The sequence below is a fragment of the Limulus polyphemus genome, unplaced genomic scaffold (genome assembly GCF_000517525.1).
Source record: "Limulus polyphemus unplaced genomic scaffold, Limulus_polyphemus-2.1.2 Scaffold994, whole genome shotgun sequence".
In the NCBI taxonomy this organism is placed as follows: domain Eukaryota; kingdom Metazoa; phylum Arthropoda; class Merostomata; order Xiphosura; family Limulidae; genus Limulus; species Limulus polyphemus.
The window spans coordinates 265,293-278,367 of NW_013666604.1; the positions used below are offsets into that span (position 1 = coordinate 265,293).

General features: G+C 36.0%; 1 protein-coding gene across 1 annotated transcript in view; it reads right to left on the minus strand.

The window, feature by feature from the left end:
- LOC106461591 (dynein heavy chain 7, axonemal-like) overlaps positions 1-13,075 on the minus strand; it is a 239,815-nt gene that overhangs the window by 224,167 nt on the left and 2,573 nt on the right. Inside the window, exons 2-3 of the mRNA XM_022388600.1 lie at positions 10,148-10,331; positions 2,896-2,987 (exon numbers count right to left, since the gene is read on the minus strand). Of these exons, the coding sequence (XP_022244308.1) occupies positions 2,896-2,987; positions 10,148-10,331 (276 nt within the window). The remainder of the gene's footprint in view (positions 1-2,895; positions 2,988-10,147; positions 10,332-13,075) is intronic.

A 13,075-nucleotide genomic window follows, 5' to 3' on the forward strand; every position in this document is an offset into this window, starting at 1 on the left:
TTTATATTTTGCTGTATATTTAAGTAACAATCATGATAGAAAATATAACTTATAAAAGTTTGTACATAGGTATATTAATTATATAGATCTAGGGGCCTAGAGCTATGTATATAGATGATCTAACTTTAGGTATAATAATAATAGATTAACGTAATTATTTAGATAAGAATCTGTAGAAAAAGCGTTCACCCGCTGGCTAATAATTCAGCACAGATTTGCACTCACACGTAGGCCTAAAACGCTTGGCCTATAGTAGATGATATAACTAAGTTAGATCTAATAATAATAATTTAGATAAGATCATAAGAATCTGTATAAAAAAACACTTACCTGCTGGCAAATGATTCATCAGAGATCTAGTAGACCTAGTCCGCCTAGCCTGCTAGTAAAGTTGCGTTGTAAACACGCGTACTTGTAAGTTGTAACGTTATTATTAGGCCTATACATACGATTGTTAACAACCAGTTTGTGGAGGTCATTAAATTCTAATAACAGGTTCGCACGAACCGGTGCGAACCGGCTGAATCCCACCACTGAATATTTGGATTTAAAATATAGGAGTAAACTCTAAATAAAGATTATTACATTAGTTCTGGATGATTAGGATTGAAATAAAAGCATATCAATAAAGGTTAGAATGTATGATCCAGTAATCATATTTCATTAATGGTTTCTAGCTGATAGAACTTCAATGGAAACCTGACAGATTATACAATAAGAAATGCTTCTAAGTGTTGTGTTGATGCTCAGAATTAAACAACAGTAAGAATTTCTAAAAGGTACAAGCCATTATTGATAATTAAGTTTTCCATGTTCATTCTTTATAAGCAGCAATAAGTCATTTCAAGGTCTCTTAGTGGTAGTATGTTACAACAGTATGGATCTTCAATGTATTCATGGTTATTAGTAGCACTATTCTTAACTTAAAATAGTTTCATTATTATTTTTCCATCTCTGCCTGTCTAATGTTGAACAGACTAATTATACAATCAAGAAAACTCAACTTTTAACATAATTTAAGTTCTTGGAACTAAAGTTAATCATCTACAGACAGATAGACAACAATATTTACACTTGTTTTGGATAGAAATGTATGCTTAATACACTTAACCATTCACTGTGAAAGTCTAAGAAGATCATCATATTCTTCTTATCCCGCCACCCCCCCTCAAATGAAATATTATTTGCGTAAAATTGTAAATAATTTAGCTTTGCAGGATCAGGTAAGATTCGATAAAAAGTGAATAAAACAATCAAAATATTATATATTTTAGAAATAAGCACTTTCTATGACTTATGGTCAGTATTTCTTATAATAGTCATGAAAAAATTTCCCCAAATAGTAGACATATTATTACATAATAAAATTTCAGTTTGAGATATAAAACTGAGTTAATCACAGCTCAGCCAAACCAACCCAGTTATGGTTGTCATAGATAGTGTCTTATAAAAGTGTCTAAAACTAATTACTAATTAGTAATTTTTTTTATAACTAAATTATAATTCTTAAATAGTTTTAGTCTATGTTGCTGTCTCAATGGAAGTCCTGAGTAAGACTATTTCTATGTTGTTAGTGTCCTTGATGAAAGTCTGGTACATTATTCACTACACTTCATTACGCCTAGAACATCATTGTGGGGTCACTATAACCCCATACTACTTATTGTTAATGATTAAAAATCTAATGCTAGCATTCTAGGGTTAAATGAGTATGTTATTAACAGTTAGGTAGTTTCTTTTATTATTAATTGTTTAAAGCATGATTCATATCCTATTATTTTATTATGTATATTTGTAAATTAGGCACTTCTCTTTACACTGTTGGGGTAATTTGAAATGATCTTAGGGATTTAGAAAACACTTAACTGTATGTTAAACAAGATACGTAACCTTCATCCATGAACTTAAACAACATAACCAGAAGATTTAAGACTAAATTACCAATAAACAATATCAAAGATTAACCCAAAAACTTAATAACACCATGCTCCAAAATAGTCTCAAACATCACCATATAAATAAAACATGATACAAAACAGCATTAATGAACTATGTTAGAAGATACACAACACAACAAACAACACATGCATCCATTAAAGAGATTCACAAAAAGAAACTAAAATGAATTGTTAACTCTCAAAACAAGAAGCCTCTTAACATTCCTTAATGTATCATAAAAAAACTTAAGTAAATGTCCATGAAGAGAACCTGAAGAAAATGTAGAGGACTAAACTCCATCCTAACACATAACCAAATACTTGCCAGTAGCCTTGAAACTCTCACCTACCCTACATGTTTGACATGGTACAGCTGTGCTGTAACATGCAAATAAGCATGCAACAACTCTCCACTAATAGGAGTGCAACACACCCTCTTGGCTCCCTCTATTCTGTAGAACCCAATCTTCTCTTCAAGATTAGTCAAAAAAGAAGCAGGGTAGGTGGGAGTATCAAGGCTAGTGATAAGTGAAACATTTGTGCACATAGATGGCAGCACTGAGCAAGAAAAGCTGTTATATAAATGGAGCTAAGGTATCATATTGGAATAAGTTAATAACATCCATTTCAATATATCATTTAGATATATCATAAAGATATCATAAAGGGGAATAATCTAATAATATCCATCTCATCAAACATGTAAATAACTTTCATGAATATCCTGAAGAAGATAATTTGAAATCATTCAAATGTCTATTACAAGTATCTTGAAGTTGATAACATCCATTTCAGTACATCATTCAGACATCTAGTACAGATATCCTAAGGAGAGTAAGTTGATAATGTCCATCTCAGTGAATAGTTCAGATATTTACTACAAAAAGCTAAGAGTAACCATTCACAAGTTTTAAAAAATCTGCAATACAGACTAGTTATCATTGTAGTGTAACCTCACCTCATATATTTCCTGAAAGTTATGGTCTTCTCTTATAAATTTGTTAACTTGCTTTTTAGCATCCCCATTCACAAGAAATTCATACTTGGAACCTAGAGAGGGAAATTAAACTAATGGTCACAAAAAGTTATTAGGAAGACAGCCTAAAGTGTTAAGTGTTATTTATACAGATATTAATTTATTCAAAAAAAATCACATTTGTAACAATATAGAAAGCAAACAACTACTGTTTATGTGTATCGTAGAAAAGTAAACATTTTTCCTTTAATGTTGCTTTTATTTATACATTAAGTAGGTGTTTAATATATCTTTTTTACTATTTTTAATTATGTATTATTATATTTGTATTGTAGAGATCACCTTGATTTATTGGCTTAACATATATATAAATCTACAAGCTTACAATGCTAAAAATCAGGTTTTGATACTCATCGCGAGTAGAATACATTGTGTAGTTTTGCTCTTAACAACAATACCTTAGAAACAACATCAAAAGAATGTGAAATATGACAAAACTGTATTATGAGGCTGTGCATGAACATTAAAAGGTTGTGTAAAAAGTGACTAGTGCTTTGTAATGATATGCTGTGAAGGGAAATTAGAAGAACACGTAAAAGGTAACTAGGACTCTGTATTATTAAGCTGCATGTGGGAATTATAAATTCTTAAAATTCTAAAGGGACAAAAAGGAACTTATTAGCCCATCAAGGATGTCCCTCACAGCTCCCAAATATAACCACCCTTTACTACTCATGTATTCATCCAATCTTTTCTTAAACTCAGTTAAATTTTCTGCCTCCACCACCCTTGAAGGCAGCTCATTACAAAAACCAACCACCCTGTTTAAAAAGTAATACTGTATAAACTACAGAGGAATACTACGCTGCCAAAATTTGAATTTATGACCCTTTGTCCTATTGCTTTCACTGGTAAACATAAAAACGTTTAATGGATCTTTATTATCAATACCCTTAATAATCAGGTGATGACAAAACCTTGTCGAAATGTTGTACATTTGCTGTTATGTTAAACTTATATTAAAGTTTTTCTTCATTACCCATTCAAGCTGTCTCCAGCCATTATTAGTCTCAAAGTGGGTTCCTCATCACTGAATTTGAATCCCTGGTCTTGTATTCAATATTTCTATAGGTGCTACCCAAAATCCTATACGCTGGAATACACTGTTTAGATGACTTAAGTGATTTTTCAATCACAACATCAAGATCTTTTCTTCAACCACAGTATGTAATGTATTCCTATTTAAATTATAACAATAATTTGAATTGTGAAAACCTACACAAATCACCTTACATTTTGGATAGTTAAACATCATCTACAGCATCTTTGATAGTTAGCCACCCCAAACATCTTAATGTAATCTGCAAACTTCAATATTATTTTAGTCGTTCCAAAATCAGTATCATTGATATAAATCACAAACAGCAGAGGACTCAGCACAGAGCCCTGAGGCAATCCACCTGTAAATGTCATACAATCAGATCTAACTCCATTTATTACTATTCTCTGCTTTCTACTCTCCAGCCAATTTTCTATCCAATTTAATAACATTTTCCCAACACCCACAGATTTAATTTTTGTAACAAGTCTTTTGTGAGGTACCTTATCAAATGCTTTCTGAAAATCAAGGTAAACCAAATCCACAGTACTTCCTTCATCAACTCTTGCAGTAACATCATCAAACAATATCAGAATATTTATTATAAAAATGTTTAAAATGTGACTAGTAATTTATATTATATGGCTGTGCATGGATGTTAGAAAAATATATAAAAGATGATAAATAATTTACATTATGAAGCTGTGCAAGAACATTACAAAAATGTAAACCCCGAGGAAGCTGCAAAGGTGAAACATTAGTTAAAATAAAATAAAAATATTTTATATATATCTGGACTGTGAAGCTTGTTTCTTCTAAACTTTTTATCAAAATGACCAGTCGTATACATTATGAGGCAGTGTATGGACATTAGAATAATGCGCAAAAGGTGACTAGTAATTTGCATTATGAAACTGTGTATAACCATTAGAATAAAACATCAAAGATTACTAAAAAGTGTACTAAAAGTCTGTGCAAGTACAGTGCCTAAAAGTGACTAGAAAGTTGTATTAAAAAAGCTGTGGAAGGGATATTACAATTACATATGAAAAGTGTATTAAGAAACTATGTATGTGCATTACAGTAATGTGTAGAAATCAAAAATATATATATGTTCCACAGAAATAAAGTAGGGACTACCATTTAAAAATGCAGAGTTTTTGGATATTTTTTATGTTAGCATTTTCTTAAATCAAAAATATATTTCCAAAAATACTTACCTCTACTAACACTACAGCTACTACTTGACTGCTAGGATTTCTTCCCTTTGCCCATTTAAGCATTGATCTGATTTTTTTCTCTCTTGCTCCAGTCTTTTATTCCTCACTTAATTGCCCTTGGCAATATTTCTCTCATGACACTCTCCAACTTTTTCAATGTGCCCTCTATCTTGGTACTGTATATAAGCACCTCCTTCATATAATATTGTCACTTTTTCAAGACTGACCAAATTTGCAGTATCTAACCCCCAGCTCTTAGTGTGAAGGAAGGGTGGGTGAGTGAGAACAAGGGTAAGTATTATTGGAAATACATTTTTCATTTAATAAAATGTTAACTTCCAAAACATACTTACCTCAAATCACACTACAGCTAGAATCCCAGTTGACAAGGTGGAGGGGTTGGTGATGGCATTATCCATACAGAATGTGTCTACATAGATCATGATCCCCAACCAGGTAGCTGAGGTCTCACTGCTTGGCATCGGAATTATAGGGACATAGTCTCTAAATCCCATGTTGGTAGCTAGAGCATTTGGACCACATTCTGAGCCACCAGAACCATGTTGAGAAGATAAGCAACACTAAAGTGGATAAACCCTCTCCTCAACTTGAAGAAGTCCAAAAGGCAACACCCTAAACTTGAAATGATAGAATCCTGTATGCCATACTTAACCAGAGGAAACAGAACTCATCCAGTCTGGAATTATGAACACTCATTCTCACTCCCCAACCATGTGGGCAAGGTAAATTCCACTTGCCCCTGGAATTATGGGAAAAACATGGAACAAACTGTGCACAATCCAAAACCCAGGATGGGACCACTCTGCAATCGGAATTACAAGGAGACAATAGATTCTCTTCCATGAACAACGTACTGAACTGATATGGATAAAAAAGAACAACCCAACCAGATAGCTGAGCATCAAACCTGAACTGATATTATGAGTAGGCTCCCACACAGGTTGGTTTGATAAAAGTACATCTGACTGGGCAACACTCACCAAAGAGTGGGATCCTGTGAAAAAAAGGTAAGGGACACTTGAAAAGAAAGAGGAGATGAGATTAGTAATGAAACTACTCACCCCTCTGTATAATCTAGCAGATGTAGTTAATATAGTTACAGGGGGTAGTCAAAAACCCTCAGAGGAAGATACTGCCAAATCATGCAATTAATGTGAGACAAAAGTATTGGGGGGGGGGGGTCCACACACCAGCTCGCTCCATGTCTTCCAGTGGGCAATTCAACCAGGCCACTAAGGACATAGAAATGGGATGAATCTGATGAGATGTGACTCACAGAAGTCTCCTCACCTCCAAAGAGAGTCCAGAATAAGCAATATGGATCAATTATCAAACCCACCCCATCAAGGTAACCAGGGATGAATCCGAGGAAATTGAAGGAACAAAAAGCCATTGTCTAGCACTTCTAAAAACTTTGGTGTGGACAACCTAATATCTCATCATAACAAATGATCAGGATCCAATTTGTCATAGAGGGGAGAAATAGTTGTTAGATGAATCAGTGAAAAAGATTAATCCCCTTCCCTGGCTGACAGTGTTTTAGGTAAGAAGGACCCATCTGGGTATAGAAGGACGTAGGTAAAATGATAAAGCATCCTGTGCCTCTACAGAGCAAACAATTCCAACCAGCAACATCAACAACAAAAAAATAAACCTTAAGGGAAAGGTGATACCCGGTATATGAGGCTAAGGGCTCAAATGGATCTTGAGAAAGAACATGTAACACCACTTTCATATTTTAGTTAGGTAACTGAAACAGTCGTTTGAGACAATAAACCAGAAATGACTTGAGAAGGCTGGAAAGCACTGGGAACTCAGAGAATTTCTATCTCTTTGAGTATCTAAGGGTAGCCAATAAGGCCACATTATATAGGGTGATTGTGGAAGATGCAAAATCCTTGTCAAAATCTGAGCTAAGGTTGGCATATATGGATGAAGGAGGCTCAACCTCCTCACAATACATCATTGCAGATATGTGTGCCATTTCTGTAGATAAATGTCCATTGTGGAGTGATGCAAAGGTTGAGACAGGTACATAACAACCTTAGAAGTTAAACCCAGATGCCACTGAAGGATCGCATAACCTCCACACGTGAAGCATGAGCTCCAGGATTGGTGTGTGGAAGATGTTGGATCATGGCTGCCTCGACAGAAATGGCAAAAGAGGAAGTGGCAGAGGTGGGCACTCCTGAAGATACAGCAGAAGCAGAAACTTGGGTTGAGCCAACAAATCCAGTGCTACCAACAGAATGTGTCAAGGGTTGAATGAATCCTCATTAGGACTCTGGATAACAGATAAATTGATAGGTAGGCATATAGTTGCAATCTAGACCAGTTCTGACTGAATGGATATATTGCCAATGCCTAAGGGTGAGGTACCAAGGACCAAAATGCTAGTAATTGAGTGTTCCAATGAGTGGCATATACATTGATCATTGGTATCCTGAACTGAGAGTAAATCAAATGGAAAATCATTCAATAAAGCATCCATTCTGTCGGGAGAATCTTGTTTGGTCGAGACAATTAATCCACCCCCAAATTCATTACCTTTGGAACATGGCAAGCTAGTAGGACGATACTGTGGGAGTGAGCCCAATATAGAAGATCCAAGGTTTGAAAATAGAGAGACCTGGACCAAGTGCCCCCTTGACGGGAAATGTAAGACACCACCATAGTATTGTCACAGTGAAGCATGATCACTTTACTCTCAGTAATTCCAGACATTGAGAAATCACCCTTTGAACAGCAAGAAGTTCTAAAGCACTGATGTGGAGGGAAGCCTCGTTGTCAGCCCATAGGCCCTGGAAATCCTTACTGCTATGGATCACTGGATGAGGTAGTGGCAGAGGAACACCGATTGTAGTATTGTTCTGATCTAACCACCACTGGAGATCGAGGATTTTGATCCTGAATAAGGGGACTGGAGAAATTAGTGGAATGCTGTTCATGTTCCATTGGTTGCAGAGAGACCACTGAATTTATTTCACGTGTACTCATCCCAAAGGAATGAGGAATTTGAGTGATGCACACATCTCTAAAAGAGAATCATCTGCAAAGTTGAAGAAGAAAACGTGAGTAAGAATTGGATGGAAGATGGCTAACCCTGACTAAAATACATGTAGAAAAAGACACCCAGATGGATGATATATTGTGTTGGAGTGCAAAAAGACTTCTCGGGTGTGATAACAATTCCTGCCTTGGTTGCTTCAGAAAGCAGAATCTGGTTGTGACATTCCACCAACTGACGAGATGGTGCCAGCAGTAACCAGTCGACCATGTAATGGTGTGTGCACAGGCCCAGGGAATGGAGATGAGAAGAAAAATTTGTAGCTGATGCTAGTCTGAAGGGCTGAGCCATGAAATGCAGCACCTAATCCTTGTGCACCAAATGTAGATAGTGGTGGGACAACTTCGTTATGAGATTGTTTAGATAAGTATCAGTGACATCAAACTTGGTAATCCACATCCTAGCAAAAATAACAACTGCAGAGTGAGGAATGACTCCAATGGAACTTTGGAGGATCTAAGAACTTATTTATATGAGAAAGATTGATTACTGGATGCACAGGAAGAACTGAAATGTCTCTTTCCACTTCTCCCTTGACCAACATCAGCCCTTGAACCCGAAGACTCTAGAACACCTGCAAAAATCATGGGTTGGAGAAAGAAGTCTCATGTAACCCATAGAAGGTGGCAGCAGGTATATGAATTCCTTCCAACAACTCATCTCTATTCAACAAAACCTATAACATTCCAGCCAAAAGACTAGGGAAAATGCAGAATCCGATAATCAAACCAAGGTGAATGCTAACAATGATCCCAACTCATCATCAAATTGATGTGGTGATTGCTGAGAGGTTTTTGAAAAAGTGTAGGAATGATAAATATTGCAGCACCATAATGAGGGTCAGACAAATCCTAGAAAATTGTCATCTATTCAGGTTGACCACTGGCTCCATTCTGGAACCCCAGATGTCCAGAAGCATGTCTATTCTATGAGAATCAAAATATGCTTCCACCTGGCAGTAGTAGATGAAAGCTTGTTGTTCTGACAAGCATGGTGGACAAGGCATAGCTGTCCCTTCACATAACGAGTACTAAACTTCCCTGCATGAACTGCAATATCAGGGGGTGGAGGGAGAACTAAGTACATGCCTCAGACCTTACCACCAGTAAGGAAAGTGTAGACTCAAAAACAACTGGGGAAAGACCCAAAACATGACACACTCAATGGACCAACTGAGGAAAAGGAGCCAGAGGCAGCTAATCCACATTGGCCTCATGAGAATCTGACAGAGTAAAGGAAGGTGCTGGACTAAATGTATGTTTCCATTTCACTACAGATAAGCTCCACAGACCCCCCCCCCCCAAATATTATAGGTGGGATAGGAGACCTGATTTGCCTTTTGCCTCCATGCTGGATAGATTAATATGAAAATTCATGCCATATATTGGCTTGCCAAATGAGGTTTTTTTGCTTTTTTTTTACAAAAATCAAATAAGTAATGCTAAGAACAGTCATACTACAGAGAAACCCGTTAGTGAATGCTTTTTCAAGAAAAAGTGACAATATTATCTGAAGAAGGTGCTTATATACATTACTAAGATAAGACGATGCACTGACATAGATTGAGAGTGTCAGGAGACAGATATCACTATGAGCAGTTAAGTAGAGAATAAAATTAGACCAATGCTTAGATGGACAAAGGAAAGAAACCCTAGCAGTTGAGTAATAGCTTTAGTGTGAAAAGTGGTATGTTTTGGAATTAATTATACAATCAGGATATCATAAAGTTCATTCTACAGTTTTTTTTATCAAGGCAGATGAAAACAAAAAACAGGTGTAATATCATTTGCCAAATTACTTTTTTAAATGTATAATACAAATTCCTACCATAATAATGTACTAGATCATAAAGGTCTTGAAAATGTGGAAACAAAATCTTCTTTAGCTTGCTTTGACCATTTTCCATAATATCTTTTGGTAAGCCAACATAAAGTGTTTCATGAGTGGAGTGACTGCTTCCTTCAGCTAACCAGTTTGCCATGGTTGGAATATCTTTCATGCTTTTATTAATCTAAAATCAGAAAGGTTTACTTTAAAACATTTCCATAATTAATCTATACATTTCATAAATATCAATGTCATACTCTTCAGAACATAACATGAAGTATTTAAAATTAAAACAGTGTGTTATTTAATGTTCAACTGTTTACTCAAGATCAACCTACTGGTACTAGCTTATAAATTTAAAAAAACTGGTACTCATTTTCTTTACTTTTTTTTCTACATTATTTTACATTATAATTTCCAAATTTCTATTAATGATCTCTGCCTGTATATGGCAGCAAGGCATAGTTAAAACACTAATCTCAAATTATATGATTTGCCACCTGTATAACAGATGGACAGAGAAGAGAGTCACATCATTCAGTGAACAGTCATTATATATTGCAAACTGACCAATAATGTTCTTCAACAGGAATATCCCAGCTCATGGATTAAACTGACTTGTGATGGAAAATATCAATACTCAGTAGTGCAACTAAATAAGGATACAATATCTTGTTCAGAAGAAGTAGCACAATTAGTAAAAAAATAAAAAATTGTGTTTATTCACAGAAGATATCAATGAAGAAAGAGCTTTCATATTAATGAGCTATAAAATAAACAAATGATAGGGTTTCCTAACTCTTGCATTTGTCTATAGGCTTACATTAGTAGAGAAAAGTATCAAGAACCTAAGTATTTGTAATAACAGAAATGTTAACATTTTCCTTATCTGAAAATGTATTTCTTATAGATACTTACTTTTCTGCACACAATAGCTATTGTGGGTCTGCCTTTGAGATTTTGCACATGTAACTAACCATGCTGTAATGTAAATTGTGCTAATGCATGATATTATTATAATGTGAAAATAGCCCTCCACCAACAGAAAGGAGAAACATTTATGTGTAGTAGGTCCCCATAAGCAGTTGAACTCGAAATTAAGTTCATTCTTACATGAGGCAAAAAGATTGTGCACCAATAGTTAGGAGGAAGGGTGGAAAGGTGTGAAGTGAGGTATCTGTCAGAAAAACATTTTCAGGTAAGAAAAATATTAACTTCCAAAACAATACCCTTAACTCTGTGCATACAGTAGCTAGAAACATACACTGATGTGGTGGAGGACCAGAGCAATTGCAAAAACCTAGATGAGCTTCCTTCAGAGAAGAAGACTGAAGGGGAAAGTCCATGGAGTGTGACACCCTACAGTAGGAGCTTACTAAAAAGGTAACACTCATGGAAGACCACATCCATCTCATGTAGAGTATACTCTTTACCTGGATGGAAAGTAGGAAAGGAATGCAAAATTAGCAAATGTGTCACAGCGATTGGTGTAAAAAAAGTGTGACCAACTGAGCATTTGCACACAACTGATCAGTTAGACAAGAGGTGTAGTGTGGCTACAGCAATGTATGCTTTAGTATTTTTTCTGTGTATAATTTACTCACACACAGGAATGGGGACTGAGACCCTTCCTGTTCATGATGAAAACACTTTGCCCCATATGGCTGGCTAAACCACCAGGAAATTGAAATTTTATACAATAGGGGATGGTCTGCACTATACTGACAAAGATTTTTACCCTATTTCCCACTGCACTGTGATACCTACTCAGACTGTCTCTGCATGGATTGCATAAACAATGAGAAACTCTCCAAGTCAGTCAGTCAACCCAGTGGCAAGGAACTTCTGTGCTCTACATAAACACTGGAGGAAGGGGGTGGTTAGAGTTAGGGAGACACCAGAAAAGTGGCTGGATCTGATCGGACATAACCAATGCAAAGGTCTTTTACTGGAGAAAGTGCAGTTGGTTACCTCAAATCCAAATTTTAAAAACTAGCATGTGCAAGCCAAGTATGTGGACAAACACTCCTCCAATGTTGGGTTTATCCAAGATAGTCCATGGAAGGTACAGTCTGGTATGGACAGTGGAATATATATATGTAGCACCATCCCAACAGTGGGCATTTTAGGAGTCAGAGCAGATGGGTTTAACACTTTCCATTACCCCCTGACTTGACATAGGTTTATAAAAGTAAGTATACATTAGGAGGCAATACTGGACCACTGGGCAGGATCCAAGAAGTGAATTGGAGGACAGTATAAACATGTAAGGAAATAATAGAGTCATCTACCAGTTAAAGATGGTAAGTAGTATTAGAGTGGCAATCGAAAGGAGGTGATATTCAGAGGAAGATGAAACCATGAGATAGTTGAGATAATTGGAGACAAAGGTGTTAGGTGTAGTACACATTTCAGCCTGGAGGATCTCATCCAATGGTCATTGAAAGTGCAAGGCCAAAGAGTGAGTCATGTGGCAGATTTAATGTGATGAATCATGATACAACCTGCAAGCATCTCCATGTAGAAAGAAATACATTATCTGGTTGAGCATAGAGAATGAGAGATCCCTGGAAGAAGAGGGGTTTCATAGCAAGAATAAACGACTGAGGAGAACCTGAAATGGAGTCATACATACCAAGTAACACCTGACCACCCAACCTGGACACAAAAAGGGACCAGGGTCAATACAATCATATATGGCTGAGATTGATGGGAGAAAAGGTCTCAAATCTCCCAGGTCTTAGGTAGGAATGAGCAGTCAGGGAATAAAACCAAGGAAGATCTGTAAAATAAAGTACAGGAGGCATCTAATCCATGAAATTAGAACTGAGATAACCAAAAGCAAGGATAAGAAATAGATTTTAAGAAAGAAATGGTATAAAGAGCAAGTGGTCAATGATTTAAACAGGGCCTGGGTAAGAGAATCTT